This window comes from Bufo bufo, chromosome 3, assembly GCF_905171765.1.
Source record: "Bufo bufo chromosome 3, aBufBuf1.1, whole genome shotgun sequence".
In the NCBI taxonomy this organism is placed as follows: domain Eukaryota; kingdom Metazoa; phylum Chordata; class Amphibia; order Anura; family Bufonidae; genus Bufo; species Bufo bufo.
Window position 1 is genome coordinate 346,593,069 of NC_053391.1, and position 27,497 is coordinate 346,620,565.

The window sequence follows — 27,497 nt, forward strand, 5'->3', positions numbered from 1 at the left end:
CCTTCAACCACACTAAACAGCTACAAGGTGCACCTCTCCCTCTGTTAGACAGCCCATTGATTGTGATGGGCACTGTGTCATGCTATGAATGGAACATCTGCTACAAGATTAAGCCAACATTCAGTCTTGTAGAGCCTTATAAATTTCCCTCACAAGTTTATTTATTGTAAACTTTCCATCATACAATTTCACACACACCCCGCTTTGTTTTCAAGCTGCCCACTAATATTTCTTCCAGCAAGTGCCAGTCGTAGATGCATGCTTCATCAAAGTATGGTGAGCAGCACAACTCTGGTACATCATGAGAGTCTGACAGGTTTGTCTAGAGAAGGTCCAAACAATTGTTTTAACTTCATCCAGGCCAGAAATGTTGATTCTTGAGCTCACATAAGCCATTGTTCCTTCTCCTTGTTAAAATGTTCTGCCCATTTCCTTGTAAGAATAAGGTACAGATCAGGCTGGTGTGGCAAATAATCTAAATAGAGACGTGTGGCGGTTTTCTTTGGAACAGCTATTTCAATCTGAGTACCCTCATGCCACTCATTAAAAGATGTGATAGAAACTATTTCTGGTCGGACAGTGAGGGCAGCTTGAAAAGCTGTTTCATAATACTTTCCGTTAACTCTATTCCTGGTGTTGTGATTGTTCCATGGTCTGATGCTCGTGTCTATGTAACCAGGACCAACACTTGGTACAAACATGAGATTGTTGGTATCACAAAAGCTTTTGATAGTTTTCCAGTTTTGGTGTGAGGAACCAAATGAGAAACCATTGGAGGCAAAGTAGGTGTAAATGCCATCATAACCAGCTGTAAGGATATCATGCTTGTGTCCTTCTTCTACCAACAGGCCAATAAACACTGCATCATAAGGGGTGTTTCGAATAGAATGTGAGCCAGTCACGGTCAGCAGGTTTGCCCAAGACTCAGGTGGTGTTAGATAGGAGTCATAAATGTAGAAGAAAGGAAGGCTTTTACCAGTACTTGTTTTATATCTGTAAAATGCTGCATGGGATCCAAAACTAAAGTGAGAGAGAGGAATATTACATAAGAAAAAAACATACAAGGGGATATCCAACAGTAGTGTTACACATGATGAGATAGTACAGATGCCCAGTCATGTAATTATGCTCTTCAGCTTGAACATCATGTGTTGTGAAGGCTGTCAGGCATGTGCCACAGGATCATCAAAATATGGACTTTATCAGATGTAAACCAACACAAAAGCAGTTATTCTATCTGGCTATGGCTAACACTGATTTCAATCACTTCTGATCTGCTTTATTGTAAATGCAATGTTAGCAAGCAAGGAGATGAAGTATTGGCTCAAGGGTCATGGAAGCAGGGAGAAGGAATATGGGAAAAACAAACATAAGCCCTTCTGACCTGGGTGACACATCCCCCACCATAATGCAGGTGCTTAGCTGGTGAGAGGGGGGCTGCCAAGGCACTTGTCATTAGGAAGGGATATGGAGGGCTGCAGAATGTGGTGTTTCTATGGTTTCCTTCTCATTTGCACGACTCAACGAGATCCTGCCTTCCATTTCACTCTGCTTGTATTGCAGAGGTTTTAAACAACGAGGGTTTGGGTGCCGAGATCCCCAATGATAGCTGAAATGAAGGGGGAAAATAAGTCTATGAGCCTGTCTTCAGCTAACCGTGCCTCTCCAAGGAGACAAATGGGCAAGGTGCTCTTTTGCCCCTTCGTTTCAGCAATATGTTGGGGATCTCAGCCCCCAGAATCTTACTAATCAAAACTTCTGGCAAAAGTTTTATGAAAGAGAACTAACTCTTTCCGTTACATCACAGAGCCATTCACCGGTTGTGATAGAATTGTCTGTATTAATTTGTCAGAACCAAAAGGAGGAGTACAGTGAGCAATTCAGGAAGAGCACAACAGGCTTTGTGATCTACTCACCAAGGCTTCATCTCCATGGCTATGCTTGGATAAGACAGCTCTCTGCATATATGCGTGTGTAATGTGAGTAGAAATATTTGTGTATGTTTGTTTTATATCTATCTATCTATACAGTGGATATAAAAAGTCTACACCACTGTTAAAATGTCAGGTAAATAAATGAGACAAAGATAAATCATTTCAAAACTATTTCCACCTTTAATGTGACCTATAAACTGTACAACTCAATTGAAAAACAAACTGAAATATTTTAGGTGGAGGGAAGAAAACAAAACAAAAACTAACAGAATGTGGTTGCATAAGTGTGCACACCCTCTTATAACTGGGGATGTAGCTGTGTTCAGAATTAAGCAATTGCATTCAAAATCATGTTAAATAGTAGTCAGCATACCCCTGCCATCATTTAAAGTGCCTCTGAATAACCCCAAATAATGTTCAGCTGCTCTGGTTGGTCTTTCCTGAAAAATTCTTAGTCGCATCCCACAGCAAAAGCCATGGTCCACAGAGAGCTTCCAAAGCATCAGAGGGATCTCATTGTTAAAAGGTATCAGACCTGAATCCGATCTGTGGGGTGATCTGAAGAGGGCTGTGCACAGGAGATGCCCTCGCAATCTGACAGATTTGGAGTGTTTTTGCAAAGAAGAGTGGGCAAATCTTGCCAAGTCAAAATGTGCCATGCTGATAGACTCATACCCACAAAGACTGAGCGCTGTAATAAAATCAAAAGGTGCTTCAACAAAGTATTCGTTTAAGGGTGTGCACACTTATGCAACCATATTATTTTATTTTTATATTCTTTCTTCCCTCCACCTAAAATATTTCAGTTTGTTTTTCAATTGAATGGTACAGTTTATAGGTCACATTAAAGGTGGAAAAAGTTCTGAAATTATTTATCTTTGTCTCATTTTTTTACATCACAGAAACCTGACATTTTAATAGGCTTTTTATATCCACTGTATATGTGTGTAATGTGTATAAATGTGCTACGTAATGTGCAATGTGTATATATGTGTGTTTTTATGTAAAGTGTGTATGTATATTTCATGTAACAATTAGTGTGTACAATATGTCATTGCAATTTATGTCTACACTACAGTTGTGCTATTTATGTATACTGTACAGTAGTATTATTTATGTGTATGTATATGTGGCATACCAACACTACTTAAAAGGGTTGTCCAGGAAAAACTAGCTTAGGGCCATAAAACCCACTTTACCCACCGCTTTTATTTTCTACTTTGCTTCATTCACCTTTGATTCCTGTATCTCAAGATCCAAATTCAGATAATGTGACCCTCTCCACTGCACCACACAGCAGTTTCACCAACGTCATGTCTATGAGACTATGAGGAAGAGACTATGAGCCTGATTTATTATAAACTGGTGTTTTACGCCGGTCTAGGATAACCTCCTGCACTGCTGGAGGCTGAGTCTAATATATGATGAGGCATATGCTTCCTTATAAATTAGGCACAGCCTTTAGAAGTCTCTGCTTTCTGAAATTAAATCTACTCCAGCCCCTGGTTGACCAGATTTTAGTCTTCCTCTACCCCAGAAAACAGGCGTAAAAGAAGATAAATGTGGTGGGGCTGCTGGCCACACCACCTCACTACACCAACTGTTTGGGAAAATGGCAAAGGTGGAAGAGAACCAACACTTTGGACAGGTCAGTGGGTGGTGACGGAATCCATCCTCAGTCCTGGAGCATGTGCAAGCGCATACAGCAATACAACCTTTGTTAAGAGCCAAGACTGAGGGCTGGGTTCTGTCATGGCCCACTTACTCACCCTGTTTGTTTTTCCAGAACAACCGCTTAAAGTGTTACTGCCATTTTAAATCGTAACTGGTGTCTTTCCTCTATAAAGCTTTATTTTAGTTTACGTTTGGATTACCTTCCCTAAAATGTTCTAGGTCTGTGTGCAGGGACAGAAGGGGGTTGGGTGTGGTTGAGGGTGTGACAATGAATCTTTGTTCTATGTAAAGGAAAGCCTAGCCAGTTCTCAGCCACTGGAAACGGGGATGGCACATTCAAACAAAGAATATACTGTATGAGGGCTCATGCAGTTCCGTGCATTGTGATCCCCAATGCATGGGCATCATCTGTGCGGCTGCTGCAGACGGATACAGACGCATTCAACTTAAATGGGTCCGTGATCCATCCGCACTGAAAAAAAACAGAACATGCTCTATTTTTTTGCGGTGCAGAGGCATGGAGAGAAACCCCACGGAAGCACTCTGTAGTGTTTCCGTGTCTGTGTTCCACACCGCTCCTTCCGGATTGCAGACCCATTCAAGTGAATGGGTTCACATCCGTGATATGGTGAGCACACGGCCAGTGCCGGTATGTTGCGGACCTGCAGTTTGCGGGCCACAATACGGGCATGGCCGGGCAACAGCTGTGTGCATGAGCCCTAATTGAAAGTGCAGTCAACATGCTTTCAGGAGTGCAACAAATAATGGTAATCTAAAACTTACTTGTCAATGATGTATTTAACATTTTCATGAAGCGTTCGGTCATCACGTCCTTTGTATGGCTGAATATGAAATGCCACCTGTAATGAAAAGAAAATGTATTACAACAATGCTAATATAGTTATTAAAACACTCACTATATGATGAAATAAAGAGATTATATTGCAGGTAATCATTTTAATTAATATTGCTTTCAGCAATACCTTCGGGGGGCATTGCACACAGTTTTAAAAAATGTGCACGTTCTCAAACATCATTTTGCTCCCACTTTTTCAGTGAAAATTGCACAGATTTGTATCAGACATGCAGCATAATTGCAGCAAAACATAAGTGGCTCATGATACGTGCTACCACCACAAAATCATTCATTATGTGCAGCGATTCAAAGAAAGAAAACTGAAGTACAGATCATTTCACTTCTGTATGAGCAATGGGCTTACATATAGGTAATCTGCACCTCCATACTGGTTATCCACTGGAAACCTTATAATGAAGTCCTAAATCTGAACACTGTATATTAGAGACAAACATTCAGGAGGGTTAGAGGAGGCAATCTTATAGTAAAATGAGCAGATAGACTCATAAAATGCTAAACTTAATACCAGGCAGGAAAACTTTCAAAAAGGATTATAATGACACTCTGACATAGATTTTAATAGTACAACAGTCTCCTTAGGTCTAAAAGATCTATTTAACTCCTTAAGGACACAGCCTTATTTCACCTTAAGGACCAGGCCATTTTTTGCAAATCTGACCAGTGTCACTTTAAGTGCTGATAACTTTAAAACACTTTGACTTATCCAGGCCATTCTACAAAAATAGTTATAACTTTACATTCCCCATATGTCTACTTCCTGTTTGGATCATTTTGGGAATGACATTTTATTTTTGGGGGACGTTACAAGGCTTAGAAGTTTAGAAGTAAATCTTGAAATTTTTCAGAAATTTTCAAAAACCAACTTTTTAAGGACCAGTTCAGGTCTGAAGTCACTTTGTGAGGCTTACATAATAGAAACCACCCAAAAATGACCCCATTCTAGAAACTACACCCCTCAAGGTATTTAAACTGATTTTACAAACCTTGTTAACCCTTTAGGTGTTCCACAAGAATTAATGGAAAATAGAGATACAATTTCAAAATTTCACTTTTTTGGCAGATTTTCCATTTTAATAATTTTTTTCCAGTTACAAAGCAAGGGTTAACAGCCAAACAAAACTCAATTTTTATGGCCCTGATTCTGCAGTTTACAGAAACACCCCATATGTGGTCGTAAACTGCTGTACGGGCACACGGCAGGGCGCAGAAGGAAAGGAATGCCATACGGTTTTTGGAAGGAAGATTTTGCTGGACTGTTTTTTTTTACACTATGTCCCGTTTGAAGCCCCCCTGATGCACCCCTAGAGTAGAAACTCCATAAAAGTGACCCCATCTAAGAAACTACACCCCTCAAGGTATTCAAAACAGATTTTACAAACCTGTTCCACAAGAATTAATGGAAAATAGAGATACAATTTCAAAATTTCACTTTTTTGGCAGATTTTCCATTTTAATAATTTTTTTCCAGTTACAAAGCAAGGGTTAACAGCCAAACAAAACTCAATATTTATGGCCCTGATTCTGTAGTTTACAGAAACACCCCATATGTGGTCGTAAACTGCTGTACGGGCACACGACAGGGTGCAGAAGGAAAGGAATGCCATAAGGTTTTTGGAAGGCAGATTTTGCTGGACTGGTTTTTTGACACCATGTCCCATTTGAAGCCCCCCTGATGCACCCCTAGAGTAGAAACTCCAAAAAAGTGACCCCATTTTAGAAACTATGGGATAGGGTGGAAGTTTTGTTGGTACTAGTTTAGGGTACATATGATTTTTGGTTGCTCAATATTACACTTTTTGTGAGGCAAGGTAACAAGAAATAGCTGTTTTGGCACCGTTTTTTTTTTTTTTGTTATTTACAACATTTATCTGAGGTTAGATCATGTGGTATTTTTATAGAGCAGGTTGTCACGGACGCGGCGATACCTAATATGTATACAATTTTTTTATTTATGTAAGTTTTACACAATGATTTCATTTTTGAAACAAAAAAAATCATGTTTTAGTGTCTCCATAGTCTAAGAACCATAATTCTTTTTTTTTTGTTTTTGGCCGATTATCTTAGGTAGGGTCTCATTTTTTGCGGGATGAGATGACGGTTTGATTGGCACTATTTTGGGGTGCATTTGACATTTTGATCGCTTGCTATTACACTTTTTGTGATGTAAGATGACAAAAAATGGCTTTTTTTTACACCGTTTTTATTTTTAGAAGGTGTTCACCTGAGGGGTTAGGTCATGTGATATTTTTATAGAGTAACTTATTACGGACGCGGCGATACCTAATATGTATACTTGTTTTTTATTTATGTAAGTCTTACACAATGATTTCATTTTTGAAACAAAAAAAAATAATCATGTTTTAGTGTTTCCATAGTCTGAGATCCATAGTTTTTTCAGTTTTTGTGCGATTTTCTTGGGTAGGGTATGATTTTTGCGGGATGAGATGACTGTTTGATTGGCACTATTTTGGGGTGCATATGACTTTTTGATCGCTTGCTATTACGTATTTTTTACGGTGTTCGGTCATGTGATATTTTTATAGAGCCTGTCGATACAGACGCAGCGATACCTAACATGTATACTTTTTTTTATTTATGTAAGTTTTACACAATAACAGCTTTTTTAAAACAAAACAAATGATGCTTTAGTGTCTCCATATTCTGAGCCATAGTTTTTTTTTTATTTTTTGGCAGCGATACATAAATAAAAAAAAAGTATACATATTAGGTAAGTTTTACACAATAACAGCTTTTTTAAAACAAAAAAAATTATGCTTTAGTGTCAGTTTTTTTTTATTTTTTGGGCAATTGTCTCAGGTAGGGGCTCATTTTTTGCGGGATGAGGTGACGGTTAGATTGGTACTATTTTGGTGGGCGTACGCCTTTTTGATCGCTTGCTGTTGTACTTTTTGTGATGTAAGGTGACAAAAAAATTGTTTATTTAGCAGTTTTTATTTTTTATGGTGTTCATCTGAGGGGTTAGGTCATGTGATATGTTTATAGAGCCGGTCGAAACGCACGCGCGATACCTAATATGTCTATTTTTTTCTATTATTTTTTTTACTTTATTCGGGGAAAATTACGTTTTTGTTTATTTTTACTTGAAACTTTTAATTTTTTTAGGGGAAAACTTTATTTTTTCAAATATTTTTTTCACTTTATTTTTTGTCCCACTTTGGGACTTCAACTTTTGGGGGTCTAATCCTTTACAATGCATTCCAATACTTCTGTATTGGAATGCATTGGCTGTATGAGTAATACAGTCTCTATTACTCATACAGCTTCCGGCCTGTGAGATCCAGGAGGCTGGATCTCACAGGCACGTCACAGGAAGGCATCGCGCTGCCTTCCATGTCATCGGGTCCCCCCTACAGCCCCATGGGGACCCGATGGCACCGCCGCCTGCAACATGAAAAGCCGCAGACCGCAGGTCTGAATTGACCTGCGGTTTGCGGCGATCGCCGACATGGGGGGTCACAGGACCCCCCCGCGCATTTAGCCGAGGTGCCTGCTCAATGATTTTCCGACTCACCCGGAACTCCATAATGTCGGACCCAGTGGCGTCTCCTGCTAGCCCTGCCTCCTTCACAGAGAGTGGTCACCCGTCGGAGGCTGCAGCCCCGTAACAAGGTCAGGCGGACCTATACAAAAATTTAGCCACACTGTTCCGTTCTGAACTTTCACAGGCAGTGGCAGAATTTTCCCGCCAAATCCAGGAGTGTCTGACCTGGAAAGGCGGACGGATGATATATCAGATGACAGATGCCATAGACGCAGACAGAGAAGATCTAAACTCCCATGCAGTCCAGCTGGCTGCCCTTGAACTAAAAATAGAAGACCTAAAAAATAGGTCACAGAGAGGAAATCTGAGGATCAGGGGCCTGCCAGAAACTTTTTCTGATCTACCAACCACCCTGCTTACATTATTTGAAGCGCTAATTCCCCAAGCTGAAGCGGGCCAGCTGAGAATGGATAGGGTCAACAGGGCGCTGGGTAAACCCCGCTCCCCGAATCTACAGAGACATTGTACTAAAATTCCATTACCCAGAGGTGAGAGACCAAATCCTATCGGCAGCTCGGAACTTGTCCAACTTACCTGGTCTTCCATCATCAGTCCATCTTTATGCTGATCTGGCTCCCTCAACGATCCGTAGACACAGGGAGATGAGACCGGTGACACAGGCCCTGCAAAAGGCACAAGTGCGCTACAGGTGGGGGTTCCCTTTTGCCCTCACCTTTCAACTGAACTCTCGCACCCATACTGTGCACTCTCCATCGGCGGGATGCAAAGTACTTCAGCGTACGGGAATCCCACTGGAGCACCCACCTCCATCTACAGCACCGCCTAAACCTCAGCGCCCAGCCAGAGTCTGGACCAAAGTACCAGTTACCACCTCTTCGACATCCCGTTCTCCTGTTTCCTGAGCGGTGACCCTTGAAGATCATCGCACACTCCACCAAGCCTACAAGGATGAAGAGCGGACTAAGCCTACATGGCCTGACGCAAGTCTCTACCTTTTCCTTCTACATCATGGGACCTGCCCACTTTTTTCTTTTCCTCTTTCTAACTTATTCCTATACAGGGATTCGGCGTGATGGACTTTCATGTTTCTCTTTACTCTGAGGCCATCTGGTGGGGGTTTGGGTGGCTGGTGATGCTCCTGGACTCCCTTCATTGGGCACACTCCTTATTTCTGGCCTAGATAGGCATAGCTGCTTACCTAATTGTTTAGTGTTTATGCTCCTTATGTTAATGTTTTATTGTTCTACTGTAAACCAGGGGTACATTCTGTATGTTACTTTACATAATCACAGGTCACGGATGGGGGGGTTGGCTACAGGTGGGCTCTTGTGGGAGATGTCGGCGGGCGCCCCTCCACATCCAAGCTCCTTTATATATCAATATACTATGTACAAAATCCTCACTAATAATGTAAGGGAATTTAACTCCCCACAGAAACGTAAAATGTCTTTTTCCACTTACCTAAAACATGCGCCCGACGTCCTCTGCCTGCAACAGTCGCACTTCACTCCCACCTCTCACCCAAAATATATACACCCTCAATACACTAGATTCTTCTCTTCCACATATCGTTCTAAAAGTAGGGGAGTGATCACTATGCTTAAAAACTCATTCCCATTTGCTGTATCTCAAACTATTATTGACCCCGAAGGTCGATATGTGATTTTGGTGGGCACTTATAGGGATGATATTTTATGTATAGTTAATGTATATGCCCCAACTGAAGACCCCGGAGTGGGGCAGATTATTGAATCCCTCACTTACCATAGCCTTCGGTGGTGTGGGGACTTAAATTTTGTCCTCAATCCTATTTTAGACCATTCCTCTCCCCACCATCATCCCCGCCCGATCTCTCATTCGGCCCAAATACGTTGAGTGCTTGAATCTCTCTCCCTAGCTAATACATGGAGAGATCACAATGGTTCACAAAGGAGTTATACCTATTACTCCCCGGCACACCAGGTATATACCCGTATTGATATGATCCTTACTTCTACATCTAGCCTGCCCTATTTATTATACTCTAGGCATATTGTATCATCTTGGTCTGATCATGATGTGGCTTTGGCAGAGTTCGCCTTCACTGGCCCTAGTCATGCTCCGTATTCATGGAGATTGAATGAGTCTCTTCTAACCCGCCCAGCAATATATGATCAACTCCAAGCATAGCTGCAAACCTTCTTCACTGAGAACGCTACACCTGAGGTCAATCCTATGTTATTATGGCTTACTTATAAAGCTTTTATTCGGGGCAGACTTGTGGGAGTGGCATCGTGGAGGATGACTTCCTAACATAAATCCCTCTCCCTCAGGTTTCCCCTGATGCGCTGGCCGGCCTCTGTGGAGAAATTACCGCAGAGGAGGTGACATACACCATCAAAACTTTGAAGTTGGGTAAAGCCCCGGGAACAGATGGGTTATCTGCACTTTATTACAAAACCAAAAAAATTCCCCTTTCTTAACCCCACATATTGCCCAATATTGTAATTATCTTCTACAGGGTGTCACACCTCCCTCGGAAGTCCTTTCTGCTAGGATTACTGTAATACCTAAACCAAATAAGGACCCTTTGTTGCCCTTCAATTAAAGTCCCATCTCCATCCTCAACCAAGACAATAAAATTTAACTTCAATTTTGGCTCGTCGCCTTAACAAATTGCTACCAGACATTATACACAGAGACCAGGTGGGATTTATCCCAGGCAGAGACGACCCAGATAACATCAGAAAAATCCTGAATATAATCCATGAGACTAAGGCTGCGTTCACACGGGCGAGATTTCCGCGCGGGTGCAATGCGGTAGGTGAACGCATTGCACCCGCACTGAATCTGGACCCATTCATTTCAATGGGGCTGTTCAGATGAGCGATGATTTTCACGCATCACTTATGCGTTGCGTGAAAATCGCAGCATGCTCTATATTCTGCGTTTTTCACGCAACGCAGGCCCCATAGAAGTGAATGGGGTTGCGTGAAAATCGCATGCATCCGCAAGCAAGTGCGGATGCGGTGCGATTTTCACGCACGGTTGCTAGGTGACTGTCTATACACTGTATTATTTTCCCTTATAACATGGTTATAAGGGAAAATAATAGCATTCTGATGACAGAATGCATAGTAGGTGATCAGTTGAGGGTTAAAAAAAATAAAAAAATTAACTCACCTTCTCCGTTTGTTCGCGTAGTTCTCCCGGTCTTCAGTTCTTTAAAAAGATGAACTATGGGCTAAAGGACCTTTGATGACGTCAGATCACATGCTCCAATCACATGGTCCATCACCGTGGTGATGGACCCTGTGATTGGAGCATGTGATCTGACGTCACCAAAGGTCCTTTAGCCCATAGTTCATCTTTTTAAAGAACTGAAGACCGGGAGAACTACGCGAACAAACGGAGAAGGTGAGTTAATTTTTTTATTTTTTTTAACCCTCAACTGATCACCTACTATGCATTCTGTCATCAGAATGCTATTATTTTCCCTTATAACCATGTTATAAGGGAAAATAATTACATCTACACAACACCGAACCCAAACCTGAACTTCTGTGAAGAAGTTCGGGTCTGGGTACCACAGTCTGTTTTTTATCACGCGCGTGCAAAACGCATTGCACCCGCGCGATAAAAACTGAACATCGGAACGCAATCGCAGTCAAAACTGACTGCAATTGCATTCCTACTCGCGCGGGTTTGCCGCAACACACCGGGACGCATCCGGAACTAATCCGGACACGCTCGTGTGAACCCAGCCTTAATAGGACCCATACCCCCTAGGCCATCTTGGCTCTTGACATTGATAAAGCCTTTGATACCTTGGATTAGGATTATCTCTCCAAGGTTATGAGAGCTATGGGCATTAGGGGCCCCTTTCTTCAAGCCATTCAGTACTTTGCTGTACTCCTGAAGCCTATTTAAAACTTCCTGCTACTCACTTCTCACCTATCCTGATTCAGAGGGGTACACATCAGGGATGCCCCCTATCACCCGCCTTATTTGCCCTTGCTATGGAACCCATGGCAATCCACATCAGATCTCCACGGTCTCAGGGCTTTCTATTTATTATACCAAATCCGAGCTTCTTCTTTGCAACTTGTCACCCCAGACTACATCCCTCCTATCACAAAAGTTCCCTTTTCAACTCAGACATAATTTCATTCAGTATCTGGGAATATCTTTACCTAACAAGTTGGAAAGGGTATACAAAACTAATTACCCTCCCCTGTATCGCAAAATTATAGAGGACCTTAAAGCCTGGAGATCCCTCCCAGTATCCTGGGTAGGTAGGATTCATATTGTCAGAATGGTGGTCCTCCCCAGACTGCTATATTTATTCAGAACTCTCCCTGTACCAGTACCTTGCTCTGATCTAAAAGCTCTACAAACTGAAGTTTATATGGGCAGATAAACGTCTACGTATAGCTAGGCAAACAATGTGTCGCAAAAAGTCCCAGGGGGCCTCTCAGTTCCGGACTTCCTTAAATATTAAAAAGCAGCCAGGCTAGTGCAATTGTTCCTGACTCACCTTGAACCTAAAGAGCACCCGCTGTGGATCTCCCTGGTTTGCTCTAACCCCCCGTTACCGACTACTATACGCACAAGGTCCCGCTTGTCTCACTACTCTAGGTCGGCTAGATTTAAATTATCCCTACAGTCCAAAAACTACCCGTTAGAATATATTTTGGAAAACCCTGCGTTCCCACCGGGGCTGCAGGCTCACACATTTAATTGGTGGAGATCCAATAAGCTTTGCTCTTTACACAAGTTTTTGGTCCGAGGTAAACTAAGTTCGCTAGCTGACTTTAAAGGTCCATTTACACATCTGCAGAATGGGTCAGCATCTGTTCCGCAAATTGCGGAACGAGTGCGGACCCAATCATTCTCTATGGGGCAGGAATGGATGCGGACAGCACACAGTGTGTTGTCCGCATCTGCATTTTCGGAGCACGCCCCCGATCTTCTGGTCCGCGGCTCCGGAAAAAAATAGAACATGTCCTATTCTTGTCCGCAATTGTGAACAAGAATAGGCAGTACTATGGGGGTGCCGGCCGGTTGTATTGCGGATCCGCAATACACTACGGACGTGTGAATGGACCCTAAGGACAGATATGACCTCCCCACGAGGGAAATGTTTAATGCTAACCAGATCTTCTCTTTTTACACTCCCTTCAGACGTCTAATGGCTCTTTTGATTTCACACCATTTGAACGCTCTGTAACTTATTCTTTATACAAACAAGGTCTATTATCTAGGATATATGGGACACTTAATGGTGTAACGGAAGGATCTAAACTACCATATATGAAAGCATGGGAGGAGGACTTGGAGGTAGAATATTCAGCTTCTAGGTGGTACCAGACTCTCACTAAGGGATCTTGGCAGACCACTCTAGCAGAAACATCAATAAAGATATTGCATAGGACCAACATGGTCCCAACTAGACTACACCGCATATACCCTGAGGTCTCTTCACGGTGCTTCCGTGGATGTGATGAGGAGGGCACAATGTTTCACATTGTCCAATTGTGAGATTCTGGAGCCGAATATGCACTCCATTATCCTCAGTGTTGGGATGCCTCTATCCTAAGTCTCTGCCCTTAAGTCTCCTGGGGGACAAACCTTCTTGGTTAACTTATGCCAAATTTAAGCTATCACAGTATATACTAGAATCCATGTAGCTTTCAAATGTCGGTTGACTTCACTTAGTTTTCAGGCAGTACTGGACAGAGTCAATAGGATACTTCTTTACGAAAGGCTTAATGCCATCTGTACAGATACCTTTGTGGCCTTTGAGAAGATCTGGGAGCCCTGGTTGTCCTCATCCCATTCTACTGATCTTTGCTATTGTATTACCTTATAGCTTGCTTCCTTTTCTTTGTGCCATCTTAACATCTACATATACTAGCCTTGTCTGGTGACTTGCATAAATACTGAACCCCGTTATTTCTTCATGTACTTGTTTTGTATCTTTTATTGTACACCTTGATGATTCCTATGTGACATCATTAGCTGTACTGTCCTAAAACCTCAATAAATAACCTTTGAAACTAAAAACTGTTTTGTTGATCAGAAGTTCCCTAATTATGATACTTTTTCTTAATATAGAATATCTTTGGTGCAATGAGGATGTCATCGTTGCTCTTGTTGAACCCAAATTCCACTCTTTTCTGGGGCCAGCCCCTCCCTGGCTGCTTTGATTAATAGGACAAGTTTACAGTGGCAAAGCAGCAAGGGAGGGCCTGACCACAGGAATGAGTGAAACTTGGGTGCAACAAGAGCAATGGTGATACCCCTATTGCACCAAAAGCCTAATTTGCATATCAAGAAAAAGTATCATAACTCTGGAAAGAAGCCTCGTATCAAGAAAATAAACAGAGTTTTAATCAGGTGAACTACAGCTATGCAAACCGTTGGATAGAGAGGTCGCTGTTGACAGAGTGTGTCACGGACGTTCCCACGACAAGTGGCAGGAGATCGGTGAGACTTGGTGACACGTGGTTTGAGCTGACAGGTTTTCCCTGTAGATCAATAGGCGTCTGTGTTGTTTCTGGTATGGCCACACCCCTTGCCTCAGGTGTTGCTAATGTGGTCATTTAACCTTCCTTATTCATTGTTGCTTGTCCCACAATGCTGTGCGGTTTAAAGCTTCAGTTTCAGTTGTGGATTGCTGGTGTGTGAATCTCGGCGGAGTTCCTGGTGTTTCCATAGCCCCTTTGAAGTTAAGTCTTTCTTTTCCCTTTTGTATTTTGTTTGGGTTCTGTGTGTTGCATTTCCCTATTGTTTGTATTAGGCCTGTAGGAGACTCCTGTTTGTCCTTCCTTTTGGAGGAACAGGTAGTCTCGTCCCTGCTGTTTGTACCAGGGACCTATAGGGCTAGATAGGACTCTAGGTATTCCTGCGTATGAACACACCCACCTGTGGGGTCTGTTCATACTGATAGTCAGGATTTTGGTTAGGGTTTTACTAGGAGGTGTCCATCTTCCTTCCCTAGTTCTCAGGTCTGATTCCCTTTTCCACCTTCCCTCTTAAGCGTGACAGGGTGGTTGCTGGTGACAGATTCCCTTTAATAATGTATGCAGTTTGCATTGTGAAATCTGGTGACAGATCCTCTTTAACCATCAATTATTGAGTTTATGATAGCAGATCAGAGTTTAAAATTGAAAAAATAACTTAAAAGAATAAACAGAAATCTAACACGTACATGTATACAGCTAATATACCAAACAGGACACAGCTTGTTCTTACCACTCTTCACTCCACTTGTAGCCCATTTTTTTTAAACATACTCCAAAAACAAATGATACATGCATACAATTAAGGCCTCTTTCACACTACCGTTTTTTTTTCGTTTTGTGTGCCGTTTTTTGCGTTCCGTATACGGAACCATTCATTTCAATGGGTCCGCAAAAAAAACGGAACACATACGGAAATGCATCCGTATGTCTTCCGCATCCGTTTTTGCGGAACCATCTATTGAAAATGTTATGCCCAGCCCAATTTTTTCTATGTAATTACTGTATACTGTATATGCAATACGGAAAAACGGAACGGAAACACAACAGTTATTGTATAAAGGTCAGTTTAAGAACACAGCATTTCTGTTACCTTTATTTCATATCTGTGGGCAGAATCCAGGACCAATGGTACCAGGTTTTCCACTGCTTCCCCATTTTCATCTGCTGTGCCAGGGGGATACCATGACAGCACTAATACTCCTTTAAATGAAATAATTATGTAGATCAGTTTTCATTGGTTACATTCATGAAAAACAGCACAATTATATTAAGGGGGCATTCACATGTTTGAATTTGACAGAGGAATTCTGGAGCACACACTGCAACAAAATCCCTCTGGTGGCCACATGGTGTCTGCCTCCCATCGTTTTCAATGGAAGGCAGCTCTGCACTTCGCAGCCCGATGTTTTAAAGCCGCGACCACACCAAGAAGGGACAAAAGGACATGTTCCTTACTGGAGCGGTGTGCGGACAGCCTCCACGGTGGACATCCATGCACAATTTAGCTCCATTCAATGGAGCTAAGCGGTGAGTGGGTCTGCCTGCATCCAAACTGAACAGCTGGTATACGTGGCAGATTTTGACAGCGTCAAAAAACAGTTGTGTGAACAGGCCCTAAAAAGAACCCCATCCCCCAGCTTACCTATAGCAGCTGCCCTCAGCTGCCTCATATGTTCTTCGAGGACCGCTGGGTCTTTAGAACTGTAGGGTCCTAACTCAGGGTAAAAGCTGGAACCAATGTCCTCAGGTGGACTATGTCTACCTTTAGGGTAACTTGCTGATATTTTTGGATCCCAATGAGGTACCATCACATGATCCCAGTGGATATAATTGTTATCAAACTTAGGATTCCCATACCACATGTAGTAGAAAACATGAAGATCATAGTACACTTTTGTTTGGTCTGCTGCATTTGCAGTGCCTTGTGGCTGAGAAATAACGTCACTGGAAACAGACCTTTTCTCGGATTGTTCACCAAAGGGCATAAGTTCTAGGCCAGGAGCCAGGGCTGAAAAGCCATCAGTGGGCTTCAAAGTTCTCAAGCCCATCATCGTTCCAAAAATAAAAAGAGTAAAAAGGAAAAGAGCAATACATGCTTTCCTCCGAAGTCTTGCCATCTCAGATAACACTGTTTGGATCTATAAAACCTTGGAATGTCCTTCTTTCAGTTTCGGGTTAATATTACCCAATCAGGTTCTGTGGGGACAAATCTGTAAAAAAAAAATATATATGAAAATTTTTGGCTGCACAACTTGACCCCACAAAATACATTTGGCATTCTAATATTCACTTTTATATGCTTCTTCTGGGCATCAAATTGTGGTTCCATTTTAGAAAATTAAAGAGTCTGTCTCGCCTAAATAACCCTTTGTTAATTAGAAGCAGGTAAGCTAGTTTATCTACTTTTAGTCAATCAGCTGTTAGCACCAGGGGAAGTTGCTTTTGGCCATTAATTTCTCCTGCAGCAATGCTCTATTCTGGTTTATAGAGGTGGTACTGAGTGGGGACTGACTCTGTGATGTTGACGAGACCCACCCTTTCCAGGGTTCTTAGCAATCAGTTGCTTGGAAAAGTTATTTTCTTTTAATTATCCTTTCAGCATCATAGCGAAAATAAATACTAGAACGTGCTGGGTACACCACAGGGAGGGCTGCTTTTTGTGGCGGGTTCTGGCTAACAAGTGGAGTCCTGTGTGGAGGACCACCCCCCATATTAACTTGAAATGTCCTGATATGATATATAAAACGGGAACTATCACCTTAGGGGAATCTGTAATTGCCCAGTAAGTACAGTACTACATAAACAGTACTGCTCACAATACTACAGATCACTCATTTATATGCCCATACTGATCCCTCTTCCCCCACTGTGCAGTATGTACTGCAATTAATAGGGCTTGGTTGAGGTGACTGATTCCTTTTAAAATGGTTGACATTTTAGACATTGATGGCATATCTACAGGATATCTGATAGATGCAGATGCCATCTCTGGTGAAGAGGCTGATGCGAATAAAAAGGTTGGTCTCCACTCACCAGTATGCTCTGTGGTTTCAATATTGTACTTTTGTCCTCCAAATGTGTCTGCATAATTAACCTATTGTGTATCTATTTATTCATCTATCTATAAGATCCTTTTATTAATAAAAGCAGACAGCAGCTACAAATACTTGGTCTATTCATACATTGCATGGGAGCTGAGTAATACTACATTTACCCTGAAGGAACAAAATGCTGAGCTGGTTCAAACTTTTCCCATTTTTTTATACAAAGTTGTCATTATAGAGAGATATTTCTCTCACCCAGCATGGGTATATGTACAGTAAAAAGACACCCCAAAACACATTGCCCAACTTCTCCTGAGTACAGCGATACCACATGTGTGACACTTTTTTGCAGCCTAGGTGCGCAAAGGCGCCCAAATTCCAATGAGTATCTTTTAGGAGGGCATTTGGATTCCAGACTTCTTCTCACGCTTTAGGGCCCCTAAAATGCCAGGGCAGTATAAATACCCCACATGTGACCCCATTTTGGAAAGAAGACACCCCAAGATATTCCGTGAGGGGCATGGCGAGTTCATAGAAGTTTTTTTTTTTTGGCACAAGTTAGGGGAAATTGATATTTTTTAGTTTTTTCTCACAAAGTCTCCCTTTCCGCTAACTTGTGACTAAAATAAAATTTTACATGAACTCGCCATGCCCCTCACAAAATACCTTGAGGTGTCTTCTTTCCAAAATGGGGTCACATGTGGGGTATTTATACTGCTCTGGCATTTTAGGGGCCCTAAAGCGTGAGAAGAAGTCTGGAATAGAAATGTCTAAAAAAATTTACGCATTTGGATTCCGTGAGGGGTATGGTGAGTTCATGTGAGATTTTATTTTTTGTCACAAGTTAGTGGAATATGAGACTTTGTAAGAAAAAACAAAAAAAATAATAATAAAAAAATATCAATTTCCGCTAACTTGTGCCCAAAAAAATGTCTGAATGGAGCCTTACAGGGGGGTGATCAATGACAGGGGGGTGATCAGGGAGTCTATATGGGGTGATCACCACCCTGTCATTGATCACCCCCCTGTAAGGCTCCATTCAGAGGTCCGTATGTGTTTTGCGGATCCACGGATCGGATCCGCAAAACACATACGGACCTCTGAATGGAGCCTTACAGGGGGGTGATCAGGGAGTCTATATGGGGTAATCACCCCCCTGTCATTGATCACCCCCCTGTAAGGCTCCATTCAGACGTCCGTATGTGTTTTGCGGAGCCACGGATCGGATCTGCAAAACACATACGGACGTCTGAATGGAGCCTTACAGGGGGGTGATCAGGGAGTCTATATGGGGTGATCACCCCTCGGTCATTGATCACCCCCCTGAAAGGCTCCATTCAGACGTCCGTATGTGTTTTGCGGATCCGATCCATGGATCCGTGGATCCGCAAAACACATGTGTAAACTGGGTGCAATTCCCCACAGAGGCCGGCCCCTCCTCCACGATATGTACTTCACAAATAACGAGGCAGCACTTCCAGCTTTAGGTGATAGGGTGAAGACCCCAAAACTTTAATCCCAGCAACGTTTCGGCCTGCTCAATGAGGCCTTTATCAAGCTTGATGAAGGCCTCATTGAGCAGGCCGAAACGTTGCTGGGATTAAAGTTTTGGGGTCTTCACCATATTACCTAAAGCTGGAAGTGCTGCCTCGTTATTTGTGAAATATATATATATATATATATATATATATATAAGCAAACATTAAAACAGTAGTATTCCTTTTCACTTTAAAATGTGCCATGCCACCATGTCCATGTCTCCCTTCATTGTAATTACAATGAAATGGGACTACAAGAATTTGCTGGGAATTCATCACATCCGGCTACACTAAAAGTGAAATTTGCTGTGAAAATCCACAATAGCGGTTGTCATCTTGTGGATTTAAAACCGGGTGCAAAATTTTTATAGCACGTGGACAAGATTTGTTAAGATCTCATCCACTTGCCAGGTACTGTAAATAACAGCAGATTTTACATGCCAAATCCACAGATAAAATCTACAGTATTTTGTCCCATAGGAACCTACCTTCAAAGCAAGCTATGCAGCTTTATTTTTCATGATAATATAAGGCCTCATGCACACGACCGTGCCGTTTTTTGCGGTCCGCAAAAAACAGAAGGCGCCCGTGTGCCTTCCGCAATTTGCGGAACGGAACGGGCGGCCCATTGTAGACATGCCTATTCTTGTCTGCAAAACGGACAAGAATAGGACATGCTATATTTTTTTTTGCGGGGCCTCGGAACGGAGCAACGGATGCGGACAGCACACGGAGTGCTGTCTGCATCTTTTGCGGCCCCATTGAAGTGAATGGGTCCGCATCCGAGCCGCAAAAACTACGGCTCTGATGCGGACCATAACTACGGTCGTGTGCATGGGCCTCATTTTTTGTTGAATTGTTGGGTTAAAAAAAACAACTTCTCATCTACCCTATATTTTTAAATATATTTACCATATTTTTCGCCCTATAAGACGCACCGGCCCATAAGATACACCTAGGTTTTAGAGGGTGAAAATAGGAAAAAAAATTTTTTGAACAAAAGGTGTGTTAATAATGGGCAACATGGGGTTAAAGCATGAGGTACATGAACAGTCACTTGCTATTAATGTTATCGGCACAGTCTTATGAATTTTGACTTCCATCATTCCATGTGCCTCACATTATTAATAAGTGGCCTGTATTCTGTATTGCCCATTATTTGAGAAGGTACAGTACTTTGGGGGTCACTTACTATTAATGTGAGGCACATGGGGCCCACTTGAAAAGCATGTGCCCAGCCTGACATTAAAAATAAATGACACCCATTCATGTTTAAAACATGGCAGTGGCAGGTGCACACTGGGGCCTGGGCTGATGAGGACAGGACAGTCAGGAGGGAAGGCTGCTGCTGCTTTTCGTCACGCTCACAAGTTCAGCAGTTTATTCCCTTTCCAGTCCCTCCTCCTCCTCCTTTAATTATCGTCACATTCATTAGTGGCAGTGGTGCGGGCAGCTTCAGAGCCCGCAGTTTTCATTGGGGCAGTGGTGGCCGCATCATAGGAGGGAGGGACTCCGTAGTGAACATGATGCGCGCCAAGCAGCGCACCGCCCACATGCTGCAGATGGGCAGGAACGTTGCCGGCGAGGCTGTCCCATTATCTATGCTATGTAGAAGTGCTGGGCTCTTCCCTCTTCCTCAGTAGGTACTGTACATGCCAGGATCGATGTCTGGTATATAACAGGCTGATGTCCTTATGCAGTACACCCTGTGATGTATCGGCAACATGCAAAGCGCCGGCTATTCAACTGCATCCCCCCCCCCCCCGTATTCGTCCTATAAGACGCACTATAATTTTCACCCCACTTTGGGTGTGTGTCTTAGAGGGCGAAATATATGGTAGTTTTTATTTTATTAATAATTGCTTTATTTTCACTTTTCTACTGAGAAAAGGTTCAGCAATGTTAGATTCACATCACACAGGTTCCTTCAAAAAGGTCAGACAAAAAAGCCTAGTTGTCCAGCAAAATGACGGATCGCTAATGGAAATCTGATGGATTCCATTATGGTCAATATGGTCTGCCTGGCGCCATTAGGTTCAGTTATGTGCCGGATCTAGCACTGTAATGGATCAGAATAATGTAAACTAATAGCACTAGTGTAAAAGAAGCCTTAAAGGGTTTGCCCCATGAAAAATATTCTACAGTTTTCAAACCAAGACCTGGATCTGAATACTTTTATAATTGCATGCAATTAAAAATGTAGCATAGCCACTGAGTTATTCAATAAAATGTATCTGTATAGTGCCACCTGTTTGTGTCCTTTTCTTATTTCTTTGACTGGCTCATTGAGAAGGCCGCACATGCTCAGTTTCATCTTTTCCACTAACTCCATACACGACCCCTTAGCTGCAGCAGAAAAGACTTTCCATGTGAGGTACAGGGCAGGTTCTAGCTTTGTTAGAAAGAGATTGTCATGTAATGTATGATGTCTGATTTCAATTTTTTACCTTAGTCACAAGATAACCCCTTTAGAGAGCATCTGTCAGCATGATCACCCCAATTAAACTTGGCATATTGCCTGGTAGTGTTAATCATGCTGATTAAAATGATACTTTAGTAATCTTTGTAAGGCCTCATGCACGCGACCGTTGTGGGGTTCCGTTTTTGTTTCCGTGTGTCTTCCTTTATTTTTGGAGGATCACCAGACATGAAGGAAAGTAAAAAAAAAGTCTAAGTCAAGTTTGCCATGCAAATGATAGGAAAAAAACGGACGCGGACGACAATCTTGTGTACCTCTGCGTTTTTTCACGGTCCCATTGACTTGAACGGGTCCGCGAACCGTTTTCCATGAAAAAAATAGGACAGGTTATATTTTTTGACGGACTGGAACCACGGACGCGGATGACAAACGGTGCATTAGCCAAGTTTTCAACGGACCCATTGAAAGTCAATGGGTCTGCAGAAAATCACGAAAAACGGAACAAAGGACACGGAATAAAACAACGGTCGTGTGCATGAGGCCTAAGTAGAAGTGTTCCAGAGATATCAGCTTTTTTTATTATTATATAAATTAGCTCTTTCAAACTCCAAAGGGCCGTCCAGAAACCTTGAAGCACCGCTATTGTAACGCCCATCTCCTCTGTGCACTACCCCCAACCCTGTGAATGCCAGGGCTAGACAGCTCATCTAACCCTGTACCCTTGCGCCTGTGCAGTGGATCAATGTCTCAGCGCCGGCCCACCTCATCTGTTTCTGCTTCGTGAGCAGTGCAGATTCTGACATGTTTTTGTGTCTTCATTTTCTGAAAGCTACATTTATTTTATTTTTCTGCCGATCGTCTTGTGTAGGGGCAAATTTTTATTGGTACCATTTCTGGATAAAAAATATTTTTTCAATTTGACATTTTTGGGGGGCAAGGTGACAGTTTTTATTTTTGGTTTTAACAGCGTTTACCTGACGAGGTAGATCTTGTGACATTTTTATAGGGCTAGTCATTACAGATGCGGTGATACCTAACTTGTATATTTTTTTATTTTTGTTAAGTTTTACACAGTAAAAGCATTTTTTAAAAGAAAAAAAATCTTGTTTTTGAGTTGCTATTTCTCAAAGCCATATGTTTAACATTTTTATGGCGACTGTCTTATGTGATGATGGTTTCATTGGTACCATTTTGTAGTGGTACGAATTTTTAATCGCTCACTATTACACTTTTTGTGAGGCATGGTGACAAAAAATTGCTATTTTGGCACAGTAGTTATTTCTTTATTTTTAACGGCGTTCATCCGACGGGGTAGATCATGTGACATTTTTTATAGAGCCAGTTGTTATGGTAGATGCGATACCTAATATGTCCGTTTTATTTTTTTATTGTACGTGATTTTATAAGGTGGAAGGGCGTTTTGTTTTTTTCATGAATCTTTCATTTTTTATTATTAAAAAACACTTTTTTTTTCAATTTTTTTGTCCAACTGGGGGACTTAAACTTTTTAGGGTTTGATCCCTGTTTCAATGCAGTACAATACATGCTGTATTGTGCTGTATTGAACTGTCAGTTTAAGACGCTGACAATTGCCTAGGCTTCTGTTGATGGCAGGCTCCGATGCCTGTGTAAGGCATTGGGCTGCCATAGCAACCATCATCCCCCTGTCACTGCAATGTGGAGGACTGACGGGGTCAGAGAGGGAGCCCTCTCCCACTGTAAACCCTGCATGTGCTGCAGTCAGCGCTGACAGCGGCATGTGAAGGGTTTATCTGCCGACATCTGCGTTTTCAGTGATACCGGGGGATACAACAGGGGTCCGGCGTACAACACGTACACAAAAGACCACATTCCCCCATGTATGTGAAAACGCGTTAAAGGTGCAGTGTGGCTATTAACAATAAAGAAGGACTATGCAGTGCAGTCTTTATCATTAAATGAAAGGCAGCTGCGGGCTAATTGGCCGCACGGTTCTTCCCCGCACCATGGCCGCAACCCGCCCGCGGCATGGCTGCTCCGTGTGGCCATACCCTAAGGCTAAGTTCACACGAACGTGTGTGATCTGTGGCCGTATTGCGGCCCGTAAATCGCGGGCCGCAATACACGGCCACAGTTCCGTGTGAATTCCGCATCACGGATGCGGACCCATTCACTTCAATGGGTCCGCTAATCCGGAATCGCGGAACGGCCGCACGGGACGGGACCCCTCGGAAGCACTACGGAGTGCCTCCGTGGGGTTACGTCCCGTACTTCCGTTCCGCTAAAAGATAGAACAAGTCCTATCTTTTAGCGGAACGGCTGGATCGCGGACCCATTAAAGTGAATGGGTCCGCGATCCGATGCGGCTGACCTACGGCCGGCGATCGTGCATTACGGCCAGCTATTTGCGGGCCGCTGCACAGGCACGGGTCACACACGTTCGTGTGAACCCGGCCTAAGGCAGAGTAGCCTGGGTATACCTGATCTATAATGATTTGTGGGGAATTAATTCGGATCATATCAATACAATTTCTTGGCGAACTTACCAAATCAAATTTTTCAAAACCTAGCTCATATCTACCGATTATCAATAACCTTTTATGGTCTTCCTTGCTTCCTATATAACACTATATATTTTGTCATTCATACGTACTTTTAAAGGACATCTGTTTGGCTATAGCCACTTGTATTTCATCTGAAAGGCCTAAAGTTCTCTTTGGGATATTACATTTCACTAAATCTTTAAGTAACAGGAGGGAAACTGAACAGTCACAAAGAAGGACACAATGTGGAAGACACGGCAGAACACTGAAAGCTGATCACATCGCGTTCATCCATCCTCCTCCATGTATTGTACACGTACATATATTATTCATATCTTTCAAAGGGACTTACACTGTCACCTTTATATAATCAACAGATGCAAGTGATTGGCTCTATGTATAGCTCTGTCTAGATAACATCAATATTCATAGTCTCTGGTCTCCCCAGTACTTTACTTGGGTTTTAGGAAAATAAGAGAATTTTTTAAAATCACTACGCTACTGTTTTTTAGTGCACTGCCCTCCTAAAAAAAGAAAGAAAAAAAAAAAGAAACTAAATGTTGCCCAAATGTCACTGGCGCGTGCTCAGTTGAAGCCACAGACCGCACGTGCACACACAGAAAGGGAATGTGCATCTATATGAGATTTGAAGCGGCAGCATGATGACGTCACCACAGCTAGGAGATGGAGAGAAGAAAGGGAGGAGCGGGACACCAGCACAGATAAGTACAGACCCTTGGGCTTTTTTTTTTACCTTAAAGGGGTTGTCAGGATTCAAAGCTGAAGTCGGACATACCCACATTTCATGCTCCGATGCTCTCCTTTGCCCTGCGCTGAATCGTGCAGGGCAAAGGCTTTTTTGGGAGATCTGGTGACATACCAAACTCTCCATAGGGACTGCTAGGTGGAGGCTTCCGCCCAGCAGTGAGCCTGGTGACGTCAACGGCACTGATGGTTGGACTTTAGCTCTGCCCTATCCTTTAAAACGGCGAGTGCAGCGCTAAAGCCCTACCATCAGAGTCGGTGACGTACTTGGGAATTCTGCTAGGCGGAAGCCTCCTCCTAGCAGTGTAAAAACATAAAACAAAAAATCCCTTGCCCTGCGTGATACAGCACAGGGCAAGGGATACCATCGGAGAATGAAATGCTCCGATGCTATAATCAGGGGGCCTGTTTCAGTAGAAATGTGGGTATGTCTGGGTTCAGCTCTATAAAAACATGTTTTTTAGGGAATAGAGAAGATCGATTTGGACATAAAGATATATTTACAATTGGCTATAGAGGAGCTACAGTGCCATACTAAGAGTTAAATACGGTCGAGGGTGCTGATTGATTCCCTTTAAAGAGTAATTCCCATCCCATCCAAGTTAAGGCATATCTCTAGGATATGGAATCACTAAATGATTGGTGGGGGTCCAAAAGCCAGTGCTCCTGGCTACATGGCCGTGCAGAAAAATGCAGTTGGCTGGGGCTGTACTGTGCAGGGAAAATAGTGAAAAATTAGCACTGCGTCTACTTTATTCTCTGGATTGGTGGAGGGTCCCAAGGTCGGACCTTCACCAATCATAAATCTTAGATGGAAATAAAAGGGGCCTCAACTTGACAACCCGTGCCTAAATGCTGTCTTATAGTAAATGGATGACTAAGAGGGGCCCCGCCAATATTACAGTGGAGAGGTGTGGAAATGATAGGTAGCTCCTGCTCGGCATCACCATGTAGTACAAATGTGTGGATGGCTGAAGAGTCCCCTGTGACTCCTCTAAAGGGGGTTTCAAGGATTTTACTGTTTGTACAATAATGTTCTGGATTGCCAAACATTACCTGGAAACAATCCTGTGCAGACGCACCCATAGGAGGACATACCTCCGTAAATTTTCCAAGCTTAACTATAGGCAAAAATAATGCCACTGTTTGATAAATGAGGGTGTTTGTGTTCACATAGCCAAACCGCAGCTGAGCCTAAAGGTTGGTGAACTGATCATCACCTATGGTAATATAAGAAGCAATGGTTAGCATTAAAATGCTTTCACATTCACCTTTAAGCAAATCCGACTCATCTCTGAGTCCTATAAAAAACGCAATCTGTGTCTTACCAGCTAATTGCAAAATGGACGACTGCCAACATTACACTGGCAGATTTTTTTTACACTAACGTATTTCATTTCCTAAGCTCTTGGAAGACATGTAGAGCTTATCCCCATAGCAACTCACAATTATATTTCTATCAAATGTGTGACCAGCATCTCCCTGTCACAAACTGTAGGGTGTACTGTTCAGAATATTACAGAATGTGTAATCATCTAGGTCAGGATTATCATAGGAGCTTCCATCCCTAGTGCTGTGTGGCAGAAGGAGCCTTCCATTAGCAGTGCTTGATGGGGTTCTTCACCGCAAAATGAGTAAGCCAAATAGGTCATCATGCTTATCATTAAAAGAACTAGATCGGTGATGATCAGCTTTCTTATCCTGGGGGAGGCGCTAAAATTGTTTTCCTACCCTAGCATCGTCATGGCCTATTTTCTAGCTAGGATTTGTACACTGCATTGCTCACCCCCATGCCATGTGTAATTCAGCAAACTGAGATAACTTTCCTTCCTTATACCTCTGCTCTCTTTCACAGAACACCTCACCTGGTTCCATGAATGTCAGAAATCTAAAGATCCTGATATAATGAATTAGAAGAAATTCAGAAGAAGTATGAGATCCCAAAATACACACATGGGATCAGTGTTCTTTTTACGCATGATATTTTCTTCACATGCCGCTATTTGTGATCATGTACAGTTGTGTTCAAAATAATAGCAATCAGATATCACTAACCTGATCAATCACTGTTTTTGGTAGAAATTATATTTCTACATGGTAAATAATTTAATGGCAGGTGTAGTAGAGTAATAGAAATCCAACAGACCCAACAGTCATGACATGCATGCTGCTGATTCTGTGTAATTGAATCACTTATTGAAAGGGGCATGTTCAAAATAATAGCAGTGTGGAGTTCAATGAGTGAGGTCATTCATTCTTTGAAAAACAGGTGGCAATTATTGCCCTTATTTAAGGAAGGAAGGCAGCAAATGTTGTACATGCGGGTTACAGGGCATTTCTCTCTGAAATTCTGAGGAAAATGGGTCATTCCAGACATTATTCAGAAGAACAGTGTACCTTGATTAAAAAGTTGTTAGGAGAGGGGAAAACATATAAAGAAGTGCAGAAAATGATAGGCTGCTCAGCTAAAATGATCGCAAATTCTTTAAAATGGCAACCAAAACCTGAAAGACGTGGAAGAAAGCGGAAAACTACCATTTAAATGGATAGAAGAATAGCCAAAATGGCAAGGACTCAACAATCAGCTCCAGGAAGATCAAAGAAGGTCTAAAGTTTCCTGTGAGTACTGTTACAATTAGAAGATGCCTATGTGAAGCCAAGCTATCCGCAAGAAGCCCCCGCAAAGTCTTACTGT

At 42.5% G+C, this 27,497-nt stretch overlaps 1 protein-coding gene across 1 annotated transcript in view; it reads right to left on the bottom strand.

The window, feature by feature from the left end:
- Positions 1-203: 203 nt before the first annotated feature.
- MANEAL (mannosidase endo-alpha like) overlaps positions 204-27,497 on the bottom strand; it is a 48,571-nt gene continuing 21,277 nt past the window's right edge. The window contains exons 2-5 of the mRNA XM_040424446.1: positions 16,157-16,724; positions 15,605-15,714; positions 4,392-4,468; positions 204-1,020 (exon numbers count right to left, since the gene is read on the bottom strand). Coding sequence (XP_040280380.1) covers positions 384-1,020; positions 4,392-4,468; positions 15,605-15,714; positions 16,157-16,631 — 1,299 coding nt within the window. The 5' untranslated portion in view covers positions 16,632-16,724 and the 3' untranslated portion in view covers positions 204-383. The remainder of the gene's footprint in view (positions 1,021-4,391; positions 4,469-15,604; positions 15,715-16,156; positions 16,725-27,497) is intronic.